This window comes from Sabethes cyaneus, chromosome 2, assembly GCF_943734655.1.
Source record: "Sabethes cyaneus chromosome 2, idSabCyanKW18_F2, whole genome shotgun sequence".
NCBI classification, from domain to species: Eukaryota; Metazoa; Arthropoda; class Insecta; order Diptera; family Culicidae; genus Sabethes; species Sabethes cyaneus.
The window spans coordinates 145,409,478-145,423,190 of NC_071354.1; the positions used below are offsets into that span (position 1 = coordinate 145,409,478).

At 38.5% G+C, this 13,713-nt stretch overlaps 1 protein-coding gene across 1 annotated transcript in view; it reads left to right on the plus strand.

Annotated features, from left to right (window-relative positions):
• Positions 1 to 13,713, plus strand: part of LOC128736148 (LIM/homeobox protein Awh-like) — a 72,299-nt gene that overhangs the window by 32,941 nt on the left and 25,645 nt on the right. Inside the window, exon 2 of the mRNA XM_053830627.1 lies at positions 2,166 to 2,347. Within this exon, the coding sequence (XP_053686602.1) occupies positions 2,166 to 2,347 (182 nt within the window). The remainder of the gene's footprint in view (positions 1 to 2,165; positions 2,348 to 13,713) is intronic.

A 13,713-nucleotide genomic window follows, 5' to 3' on the forward strand; every position in this document is an offset into this window, starting at 1 on the left:
GACTTTGACAGATGCTGCGTGGGTTGGTCAAGCTTCGGAGTTTTACTGCGCGTGGATCGGTCATGGTATTTAATTCGGTTTGCAGTGAGTGCGAATTGCCACGCAAAAGGAGATGAAGTCGATCGAGATTCGATGCGCATAATGTCGCGACAAAAGTTTTGACGGTAGTCTGTCGGGTCTGGCACAGGACTACCGGTAAGACCGGAAGCTGCTACTGCCAGTAGGGTTACCGCCTGTCTGTGTTCAATCGCAGTGTTATTTTGTACCAGGTATGACACATTTTTTGATCGATATACTGATGTGCATTAGGAGATTGCATTGATTGATCACCGTCCGGGTGGCATACATATTCATTTGTGGCCTGAAGAATTGGAATTGCACGCTTTGGTAAGAGTAACTTCATTTTAATGCATGAAAATCTCGACATGATCTCTTGCGACTATGCCCTTGATGTAAAAAATTGAACATGAAAGACCTATGATTCAGCTACGTGCATGTCCTCTATAATTACGACAATCAAATACGTAACGATTGGTTACCGTTTGTAGCCTCCTTGAAAACTGTCATGTTCGGATTTCTGGGAGAGACTGCTAGAGTCAATTCCGTGTAGAGCCTTTGATGTTTAGAGAAAAAAAATTCTAAAAAAATTTTGTTTATTATTTTTATAGAAAACCGACGTTTTAGTAAGCCCACCAGCGTATGGTGTAGGCATTAGTTTGCCTGAAACCTCTTCAATTATTATCATCAGTAAAATGAGACCACAACAGTTCTTGCAAGAAGAGGTTTATGCCAAATACGTGATTGCTATTTGTTTTTATGGTATGAAAAAATTTGCTCATTATATTAGTTGTAGACGTATTTCATATACGACTTCAAGCGTTACAACAAGTTTTGTCTAAATGTGATAAAGGTTTCTTTTTTACCCAAGACATTTAAAATTTTCATAGACATTTTTATAGTAGACGCAGGGCAGTGTTAAAAGGCAAACATATGTTTCCTGCTTAATTGTTCAGCGCCGGTACGGTAAGGCGTGAAAAAGGGGCCAAAACCCTCCTCAGGGAGCGTATGGAACGGCGCACACTTTCCCTCTTGAGACCGTAATGGAGTGGAACAAAACGACCGTTTTGCAATACAAAACCCATCCATCACCGAGAAGAGTTGGTCGAGCTTGTTCACCCTTGTTCTAACAGTCTAACCACAATAGAGACACCAAAAAGCGAATCGCACTCTTCCGAAGCAGCTTTATATATCACGGCAGTAGTGGTTGGTAGTTAATATCAAGATAATAAATAATAAATTTGTTCTGAATGACACATCCGCAAACGTCCTGTGTGAAACAACAACGGTGACAATGAGGGGAGTGAGCATAGAAAACCGCAAAATCGGGAACATTCTGCCGGTGTCATTCTGCAACAGTTAGTTGCCGTTGCAGCTGGTTTGCCAAACAGTCTGGGTGACAGGGTGTGCCTTAGTTCTTACTTCGTATCGAATTTGTTACTCAATCTTTTCAAGAAGAACAAAGAATTCAGACCTGCCATCGAAAATGTTTGTCAAAATTTCAATACTGTTTCTAAATACAGGTTACCCTCTTGTACGCAAAAATTTCAACATGACTGTTCTGATAGGAAACATTATGCATTAGGACACGGTCAGAAAATGGCGACGAACAGGCACATAATCGTAAAAGTCATCCCAATGTGCATGTTCACAATAAAAGTACCCACGGGTGAATCTCACTGTCAATTTGCCGTTACGGAAATCATTGTTGGGTAAGTGACAGTTTATTATTTTGGCCAGATTTGCCTCGATTGGAGGGTCTTTTATGATGGGTGATACTGTGGAAGATTTACCTTATGATCGCTGTCTTATTTTCCCCTGTTCTCGTCAACCCACCAGCCAGCCCGCTTGTCCGCTATGCCAAACTCCATCGGTTTGAACTTGGGACAATTTATCATGCTGGAAAATATGTCTTTCCTGTATCGGGGAAAACCGTTAGTCCCAGACAGGAACCATTATAGGTCCGTGATTTTCCATATTTGTTCCGGAATGAGGGTCGACGCTTGTGCTTTGCCTCTTCTGTGCCACATATATAAGCTATTGTCGTGAGAATTTCTAGAATCTAATATCCATTTGTAATAGTTTTGATACATGATTTTTATTTGCAGACTGAACTTAAGACTTGCACGGCATGCGGTGAACCGATTGCCGATAAATACCTCTTCGATGTTGATGGATGCTCCTGGCACGGTTCCTGTCTGCGGTGTTCGGTCTGTCTAACTTTACTGGAACGACAGCCGTCGTGTTACTTTAGGGATCGACAGGTCTACTGCCGGGCGGATTATGCAAAGTAAGTAGATCATTTGTTTGTGCGTTGACGATAATGATGGTAGCGATGTTCCAGAGTCATTTTCTGGTATTGATGATATTGACGATATGATGCCAAGATTTTAACGACAGCCAACGGGTTAGTATGGCTGCAAACGGTCACAAAAAACTTTCACTTTTTTTATTGCTCTGCTCCATACGAAAAAATAGCAAATACCCAGCAATTTTCCATATAAATTATTCTTGATTTCGTCGTAAGTCATGCAACTAACGTTTTGTAACGTATCAAAAAGTATGCGTCTGTCTTCAAACTTTTGATGATATGATCCGGAGCTGCCTTGCCCGATCTGGTCGAAAAGTGTTTTTGCATCATTGTATTTTACCGCATTGTAAGTAACGTGATTGTATACGTTAAAGGAAGGAGTTTTGCTCTGGATTTGTTTATATACACATTTTATACATTTACAATAATAACTTTAGTGATACCGATAGTTGAGATTTAATTTTTCCGCCAAAAAAGTTAATTTATTGCTAGTGGATACTATCATCGGCGCCAAATTTCAGCAAATATTTATGACTTTCTATATTTTTTCACATTAGAAAGCTTATGAACATCACTTGATGTCTCAAGCAGCTATACTGTAACTATTGATTTGAAACAGATTTTAATCGGTTTACTAGGAATTTGGCCGCCTGTGCATTTTATTCCCCCTTCTCTGTTTATTTTACCCACAGTTCCCCTACTCGGTATAAGAAACAACGATTATTAACCCAAGTTTTTTTTCGCACACGTAGTACATCACTGGTAGCTAAAGTAGCTTTAATCAGCCACGTTGAATTAACCGAAAATCTTTTCTAGTGTAAAATATCTGTCTGTGTATTAGTTGTTTTCGTACGACTTATCCTCCTTCAAAATACTGAAAATAATGAAAATCATGGTTCAATGAAGAGCCTTTACTAGGGATCCCTTACGTTTTATAGAGTTCTGTCGGTGGGCGTTCCTTTCTCACTGGATCCTAGAGACCTGAACGCTACAATAGTTGAAGGTTTGGGCCACTCAGAAGTCGCAAGTCGCTTTCCATCTGGTCGAGCCATCTTGCACGTTTTGTCCCTCTGAAATAGTTTGCATTCCGTCCTTCCGGGTGCAGGAAACACCTAGTTTTGAGGTGTTGTTCAGGAGCATACAAATTCGGTTGACCCAGAGAAGTGGGCAGTCAATATCCCCTAATAGCAATCTAGTCAGGAACGTGACTTGAGCGTTGGCACGTCTTCTTTTAAGAATCTCCTAATTAAGCAAACTGCAGTCTGCCTTATTTGGTGGAAGGTTTTTGGGATCGCACTATGGAAGACTACGTAACTACGTAAAGCATACCGTCGTAGTACAGTGGTGACTGTAGCTCGTCATTCAAGCCTCCGCTGCTTTCTGTTTTCAGTTTGTAATCTGACAAATATCGTTCACAGCATCTTCCGTTCGAACGATTTCAAAGCGATTGTCCTCCTTGAGCAGTGCTTCTAGTCCATGAAGAACTACCGGTTTAATGAGAATTTTGTACAATGCTAACTTCGTACGGCGGTGTATGCTTCTCGATCGTAACGTTTTGCGAAGGGTAAAATAGGCCTGATTTCCCGCTGAATGCGCCGCCGCCTGATCTCCTTACCAGCGCTGGTCTCCGGGCTCACCAGCGCACAATACAGTAGACTCTCGGAAAAGTTAACTCTCTAAAAAGTTAATTGTTCAGAAAAGTTAAGCGCATATCAGCTCTCATGCAACGCTCTAAAAAGTTAATATTTAACTTAACTTTTCTGAGAGTTTGAATTTATTGGTTGTCCAAGCGTTCGTACACACACGTGTGTTTACCTTCTATCTTTATTTCTCATTTTTCGGTTTATTGTCGCCTTTCCACAGTCATACAGAGTCATACAGAGTCGCATCATAACTGGGGTTCAATTAAACTTAAATTAAAATAATTGCAACAATAGCGTATTGAACTATTTGCTAGTTACACATAGTTACTTCAGGATTATTGATAACATACTGGAAAAGCGCAAACTCAGATTGAGTTTTAAATGCAAAAGAAGGAACAGCAAGAAACTAAAAATAAGCGCGAACATTATCAAAACGTAGTCGCAGACTATACGAAAAAAACCAAAGTAAACTAGTGTAACCGACTATTTTAAACTTACTGAAAGAAACTAAGTATTATTTCATAAAGATCTTGCTACATATTTCTTTTCATTACATTTTCAAAATACATAAAAATGTCTATCCTATATCCCGGAGTGCATTTTTCGCTTTTGTATTTATCATTTTCAATAATTTTAGGGACTACTCGGAAAAGTTAATATTTCGGAAAAGTTAATCGACCCATTCCCCAATCGATTAACTTTTCCGAGAGTATACTGTAGTCGGAAAATTGCAATTTTTGGCCAAAATTATTTTTTAGTTTCATATTTATTCTAGGTTATATTTGTTATAAAAGAAATAATTTAAACTTATAAGAACTCATATTTAGGGTGATTTGGGGAAAAATTATCAAATGTGTCCGATATAAATATTTGCTTGACAAAAAAAAATTTTTTTTCTCGCAGGGACTCTCCCATTTTCTCATTGAAACTCTCTTCAGGTACTAAATAAATATAGTAAAAACCCGAATTAATCCACCTAGCGGCGTGACCTAGCCTTTCTACTGCCACAATAATCATTATTTAATTTCTCAGGAACATCTATGTATAATTAACTTGACTATATTTTTAAATATCCGTTCCGTATTCCTCAAAATCCTTATTTTCCAGTAAAATTCCCAACGTATTGCGTAGAATAATTAAATTTTCTTTCCTTGGGTGCGTAAATACTTGTAACACCTTATTTAGTTTTATAATCGGTCAGCCTTAACTTTCGGGCTTCAGAGCCACATACGAAACTTGTTTTGAATTGACAATATGAAATATGTGTTCAGAACAGATTTTTTGATAATTAATTAATAGCATGTGTTCAAAAGTTAGCATCTTTGAAAAACAAGAGTTCAGAAAAATTATTATTTTACTTCGCCTTTGAAGACAAAGGATATCTACAACAAAATGATTAATCTCAAAATTTTACTATTAGTTTGCTTGGCTTCAATTTTGCAATATATCTGAATTAGAAAAAATAACTGAATAGAGCATTAGATATGAAAAAGAGAAATTGAACTTTTTCTTAGCTGGCGCTCCTTCAGATAATTATTTTTGCATGAAAATCAAAACTTATGCTTCTTTTGAATGTACTTTCATGAAAAGATAGTCATGAGCTTGATCGCATCGTTTTTACAATGTTGGAGGGTTAGGAAAACAAGAGGGTTGCAAAAGCTGCGCCTTAAACATGCTTGAGAATGGGAAATATAATCGATATGATTTTCAGTGCTTGTTATTTTTGATTTATTTGTTGAAACATGATACATGACATAAGACATCTGTCCTTTAAAATGTCACTAACGAAAACAAATCTTACAAAATTACTACCGTGCAACGTTTACTTCCTATTTTTCATATAACATTTCTAAGCTCTAGTATCTATTGATTGAAAAGAGCATATATTGATACGCAAAATATGTTTGAAACTTGTATAAATTTATTTGGAAAAATCAACTCACTAGTATTTTTAATCCTATATACCACTATACCTAAGGAAAGAAGGAAAGCCTAGGTGCTACATTCCGTTATCGAAACTTGACCTTCTGTTTTTATACGACAGAGTTCGCAGCCAGCTGTTAGAGTGCAGGACAATTGCAGGGCCAGTTGCTACGATCCTATTGACTCTAACAGCCTCTCCCAGTCGAGATTCTATACTATACCTACATGCTTAAATTAACTGCTATTCTTCGCTTTTTGCTTTTCTTGTACAATTGTGAGCAACAGCAAGTGAAGAAAATGACAATTGAATTCTGAAACCAAAGAAAAGAAAAAGCTTTTCGATTGAATCCCACTATTTAATATTTATTTCCAACAGATACGTAGTTCGCCTACGACGTGCAGGCTTCATCAGTGTCTTATTTCAAAGCGTATACGTATCTGTCGCGAAAAAATATCAAATAGTGGAATTTAGTCGTAAAAGTTTTTTTTTTCTTTAATTTCAAATTTCGTATTCCACTAAGAGGATTCAAAAATTTCAGACTATTGATTCAGAAAAGTGAGAAACATCTTTTCTTGAATTTCAATGCAAATTTAAAAATTGCAAATTGTCATCCCAAGTAACAATTTGAGTTTTATTACACTCTTATGATGGCATTCAAGACCAAAATTGGTCATGAAAACCACCATAAGAGTACAATCAAACTCACATTGTTGCTTGGGATCACATACATACACATACATACATACATACATACATACATACATACATACGTACATACATACTACATACATACATACATACATACATACATACATACATACATACATACATACATACATACATACATACATACATACATACATACATACATACATACATACATACATACATACATACATACACACATACATCACACACATCTCATACATTGAATACAATCAACATTTGATTGATATGTTTTGAATTCACACGTTTTAACGGTTTAATACACGGTGCTTAAGTGTTAAAGTTTAAATAACTTTTGAATGAACCGTCCGATTTTCAATAACTCGGTTTTGTTTGATAGATCTCAGCAGTAATTTTCAAATAATAATAAAATGTGTGATGTTTTTCATTGAATTAATGCTTATATGTTACAAAAATATGTTTTTAATACTGTTTTTTCACATTTCTTTATGTAACTTTCAAACTACAAGCCCAATCGTCATGAAATTTGGAAGTTAAGGGTTTGCAAGGCTCTTCTTTCATATGCAATCAATTTTGTTCAAATCGATTAAGGGACCTATGAGATAATGAAGTCCCATATTTTTCATATTTTTATACATAACTTTTGAACTAAAAGTCCGATCAGTATGAAATTCAATAGCGACCAATGGGACACCTAGACCTTTCATTTGACACTAAGAACATTAAAATCGGTCCAGCCATCTCCGAGAAAAGTGAGTGAGATTAAAAGCGTCACATACACACACACACACACATACACACACACACACATACATACACACACACAGAAAATGCTCAGTTTTCGAAACTGAGTCGAATGGTATATGACATTCGGCCCGCAGAACCTTCTTTCCATTTCCGGTTTTCCAAGTGATTTCTATACCTTTATACTATATATTTATACAGTAGAAAGGCAAAAAGATAATCAAATTTGTTGAAAGGGTACTTAAAATTTTAAAGACTTGCTAAAAATATGACAATTTTAAAATTATTTTTTTTCGGAAAACGTCAAATTATAGCAAACTTTCAATTCATGTTTTGATACAAAATACTTCGAGCTTTCAGACGCACTGTTAGAAACTGCGGCGACATGAGAATTTCATTTTTATTATAAGTAGCCTATCGCGCACCTCATTGAGTTTAAATTTGTTTTCATTTCATTTTTTGATAGGCTAAGATATCAGTTTTAAAATGATATATAACAATAATATTTACACCCGCGATAAGTATTTAATTTTTTGACTTTTTTAAAATGACCTATTTTTCAAACTTTTGAAATGGGCAACTTTGACAGCTTATTTTTACATGATATTTTTTTTTCTATCAAAATTTTATTCGCGAATCATAAAAATATAGACAATTTACTACAAAACCGCGTTTAAGCATGTGCTAAAATGTGAAATTTTACATTCGGCAATTTTGGCCGCTACTTTATATGGAGTCCTTCTTATGTGCAGCGATCACAAATACACGAACTCATTTATCATTTTTAATTCATCGCCGTCAACGGTTACTTTTCGTGGGAGGCTCACCTTTGTCTGCTTTGATCCGCTTTCTTTCATATAATTGGTCTTAGACACATTCAGATTTAGCCTAATCCTCCTAGATCCCGTTTCCAGTCTGACGCAGATTGCCTCCACCATCGCAAATTTCATGGGTTTGTAATTAAAAAGTTCTGCGAAGCCTTGAAGTTGGTTATTTTTTTGCTGAAAATCGTGCTCCTCGTTTTTGGGTATGAAATGGGGAAGGCAACTAGGAAGAAGCGCCCAACATAGCTCTAGCCATCCCAAGCCCCTACCTAGCGCCTCCACGTGGCCATACCTGGAAATACTTCAATTTGTATAATTGAGTAGCCAAGCTAGGAGGTGCGGGGTCGTGCGGTTTTCAGTTCCTAACCTTACAAATGTAGATTTAGGCAACCATTAAACCACACGACTTTATTTGCAAGTATTATATGATTTAAACTAATATTTTTGGCAAACTAATCTATTTTCAGAGAGCGAAATAAGGCGCTGTATCCTTGGCCAATTGCAGCCTGGCTTCTGGTCTAAATACCATTAGTTCATCCCTGAGGGTCCGGAGTATCACTTAACCTTTATTAGCAAAGATACTCCCAACGATTGTAAATAAATCATTATCTATGTGTACGGGAAGCGTTTGGTACGGGAGGTCCACGCTTTCTTCCTTCCCCTTGATTTCAAGGAGTTAAATGGAATTAGATATTTTTTCTGGTTCCACTTGATTCCTTGGAATTCTCTCTGCGGTACATGCTGCGCAGTTGGCCTGGCCGTTGACAAGAAAAATGATTGATTCAAGTAATCGTCATTTTCCAGGATGCCTTCAAGAATTAGCTGCGTTAGTGTGAGATTAGATTAGATTAGATTAGAAAATCGTGCTCCTCGTTTCGATGCTCACTCGTCGGATCTCACTCTCAAGAGCGATGTTGAATGGCATTGCAGGATAGGACGTCACATTATCACAACCTGAGCCGCGTTTCGAAGGGACTCGAGTGTCCGCGAGAAGCGCACGAAACACGTCACTTGATCCAATGTAGTTTTGATAAATCGCTTCAGCTTGTCCGGAAACCCGTGGAAAAAATCGTGATCCGCCGGACGCTAATAATTTGGTCCGTAGTGGAGTGAGCTCTCATGAGCCCTCTTGATAATTTCCTAAGAAACCTTGTGCTATCGGTGACAGCCTGTGTAACAGTCTCTGGGAGTGTAGCTTGTTGGCTGCGTTATACCGCGATAGTTGCTGGAGTAGAGCCAATAACCCCTTTTGTAGGTGTGACAAATAACTTTTTCCATCCCTTTCTCTGGTAGCTTCTTTTCCTCTTAAATCTTCGAAATGACACAATGTAGAGTTATTTCTAGCGTTTCTTGACCATGTTCATAAAGCTGTGCTAATAGATGGTCCTTCGCGGCGGCTTTGTTGGTTCTCAGCAACCCGATTTCCCATTTGACTTCTTGGAGATCAGGTGCTGGACTATTTCGATCTTCTAGGTGCATTTCCAGGTGAATTTTTGTTCAGCCTTCTTCTAAATATTCATCATTGAGATATTCATCGAAGAACTGCTTCCACTTGTCGACTCGTCACTCCTCGTGTTTCCTACAAACGTTAGATTTCGGTGTGATAGCGGGATTACAATTTAATTTTCTTAACGTTCTTCTTTGCAGAGAATCCATTTTACTGCCCTTTTACCGTTACCGTACAAAACTTTGTAATCCTAACGTTCGAAAATGAAATTTTTTCGGACCGGAAAATTTTCAAAGCGAAAACTGTTTAATGTGTATAAACAATGTCGATGGCTGCTAACCGAGGGGTTTCCAGTAAGTCGTATAAATGCGTAGTAATCAGAGGTTACTTTTGTAATATTTTACGAATGAATTGGGTAAACAATGGTAATCAGTACAGTAATCAGGGATGGTTCGATCACTTTGACTCAATTTTGATTCATATGACAGTACCGTCTTAACGGGGCCAAATATGACAAAGTTATGTATGGGACATTTGTAGAACAGGTTATTATTTATAATTTTGCTGAACAAAGTTTTGCTGTATCTTTTGTAGTTACGGCGCTACAATGCTAGTATCTTATTAGTGACTAAATGAACGTTCATTTAGTCACTGATGAGTTACTAGCGTTGTAGCACCGTAACTACAAAAGATACAGCAAAACTTTGTCGAGAAAAATTGTAGATTAGAACTAGTTCTATAAATGTCTCATATAAAACATTGTCATATTTGGCTCGGCTGAGATGGCACTGTCAAATGAATCAAAATTGAGTCAAAGTGATCGAACCATCCCTAATAGTAATCAATGAGTAATCATTGGTAATCATGATTAATTTAAAGTAATCACAAGAGATTGATTACTGCTAATCAGAGGTAATCAGTAAAGTAATCAAAAGTAACTTTTTTCAAAGGTGCGTAGTAATCATTGCTGTTGGAAACCCCTTGCTGCTAACCAATCGCTCCGCGCACTGCTGTTCTACAAACTGTGAAAACTAGATCACCTATTTTAGCTTACCTTGTGTCCTTGTTCGTGTATTCCGGTGCTGCTCACACCGTACCGTGACAGCGGCTTCACCGAAGGCCGAGCGTATTCTGTTAGAACTGTCTTTGAGGGTTGATGAACCTAACTCCTCGGAAGAAGGTTGTACCTCATCCAGTATTCGCGTGTAGTTTTCAGCAGATTGTGGGTTGTCTAGCTGCCTAATGTTCAGCCGAGGAGGACGGTTCAGATACGATGGTCAAAGTTAATATCCGCACCCCGTAGGGAACGTGTTGTTAAAGAAGAACCTGTATCTGCTTATGAGAACGTGGTCAATCTGGTTTATTGTACCTTGGTCAGATGATCTCCAAGAGGCTTTGTGGATACCGTTGCGTGAGAAAAAGGTGCTTCGAATCACTAGGCTTCGGGGAGCTGCGAAGTTTTTACATTGTTGGCTGTTATCGTTCATGTCGGTGGGCATGCTATAACTGCTATCATGTTGAATGCATAGACACATGCATTCCAATCTATTACGCGATCTTGTATTCTGCCCAACACAACAAAGCCCGTTCCCAATTTGTAGGTAATACCACCGCTCTGATAAAATTGAACCTGTCCGCTATAGAACTTCCAAACTAGCTCCTTTGAAACAGATTTGTTGCAGACCTGCAATACTAAGTTTGGGGGGTTCAAGTAGTTTGAGCGGCTTCTGATCGCCCCCTACGAAATTCAGCGATTTGTAGTTCTTGCACTTACAGTCGTTGTTTCGTCGCCCAGGTCGAAGCTGAACCAGGGCCACGCCCACGATACCGACTCTTGTAACGGGCGGTCATTTTAGCTTTACTGGCCGAGACACCACGTTTTTTAATTCAGGCGCCCGCTCCGGATCAGACACTGTCGTGAACCGCTCCTAATCTGGATCTGTCGTGAAGCGTTCCTAATTTGAAATCCTCGTACTCCAGTTGGTACCACTAGGAGGTAGGGATAGGAATTGCTGGATAAGAGCCTGAGGTACGCATTACCCAACTAGTAACGTTACTGAAAGCCTCCCTGTTGGCTCCGAGGTATGACGCTGGCCTAATAAGCCAGTCTTCGTATGTTCGAATCTCGACTGGGATAGGCTGTTAGAGTCAACAGGGTCGTAGCAACTGGCCCTGCAATTGTCCTGCACTCTAACAGCTGACTGCGAAGTCTGTCGTATAGAAACAGAAAGTGAAGTTTCGATAAAGGAATGTAGCATCTAGGTTTTTCTTTGCTTTTTATTTCTCTTGTTAGTCAATTTATAGGTTTTGAATAATTATAATTTCACGTGTTTTTTGTTTATGAAGTTCTGCGAACCTTCGGCCTAAACTAGCAGCAAGACAAAATGGTTTGATTTTTCATCAATGATTTTTAGTCCCTAAAAATATTCTGGACATCAAGGAAATCGCCCACTTGAGAAATTTTTATAATTCAATTGCGAATTTGTTCAATATTTTATAATACAGTACTATATGATATGTCCCATTATATGTAATACAATGAAAATTCACTATTGCTCTTCTCTTGTTCGGCTTCGGCAGGCAGCGCAACCAGTAACATCAATGAATGATTCATTTTCAATGGCATGAAACGCTGAATTGCTGCTCTCGATTTCTCACCCAATAAACCAGAGGTTTTTAATTTTGCTCGTGATATCAGGTTAAGAACAGGTTCCCGACATATTGAAAAAACTAAGTCAAACAAAAACACTTACCGGCTGCTGTCGTTTGGTCATCTTGATATGAGACGGAAGGGCAACCACCGTTGCTCTCGTGCAGCGAAACCAATTATCATATTTATCAATTAAACTCTATAAATAAAACAATATTCCACTCCGATCACGTCGCGAGAGTAATAAAAAAATAAATCCATCAATCTTCACCAGACTGTAGGGCAACCAGCAGCCGCGTCAGTGTTTATCAGCGCCAAGGCAGTAATCACGATGGAGTCGGGTGCCGGGTGGGGTCGCACAGGAAATAAATATTCATAAGGTGAAAAATCATATCGAAAAGGTGCAAGCTCTCTGGGCGAAGTGAGATTGATTCTCTCAACGACAGCAGCAGCACCAGCAGCAGCGGTAGCGCTAACTGCAGCAGCCCTCAATCTCCCATGGATCCAGATTTCGATGATGACGCCGTCTGTCTCGGTTGGCATGGCGAGTTTCTTTCACGCAGTTGACGATCATTGTTCTGGCTGTCGGATTCGCGCCGGAGTGTATGGGCTCCTGGAAACCTTCGGAGTCTGAATGTGGCGGCCGTCGAGTAAAACGGAGACAAAATTAAAGCTCATATCAAATTGTAATTAAGCAAGACATATCGCGCCTTGTATCGCATTGTGCCAAGTTGTTCCGCGGCTCAGGCTGAGTTCCCGCAATGGGTACAAAAAGTAAACTTTCTGGATGGGCTGGGCAGGCACGGTACTGCCGGGTGCACGCGGTACGAGTGTGTTATGTGCATTCATTGCATTTCCAAAAGGAGAATTGTTAAGTATGAACGACGTTTGCGGGTTGCAAAATCTGGGTTCCTCTTACTGCTGCGCTGTGACAGCAGCCAGCGCTCTTGCGAAGCTCGTTCACAACGGGTGAGCATACTGTGAGATAGGGACTGTGGGCTAAAAGAAATTTTAAATCCTTTTTATTGACAGACAATACTTTTCTATTTCTATTAAAACTTAATTTAAATTTATGCGGGTAATTAATAACAAAAACGTTATCATGGCTCGACTAAATAACAGATATCTGATATCTCTAGCAAAAGATATGATCACTAGAAAATAACTTTTTTGGAAATTATATTTTTCAATCTTATACTAGTAAGCATTCAAAATAGCTATTTTTCCCAAGCCAAGTTATTGGAATATAGCAGTTACTGTAAACTTCTTAATACTTGTGAGTTTGAATCTATATACGGGAAACTAGAAATATAACGTGCAGCGTTTTTTCTCCTGTTCAAACATGCTAACATTTGGCGGTCGCAGTCGCAGGTAAAACGTTGATCAGACATCAGGCAGTATCAACCTTATGTCATGTCTGTTGATC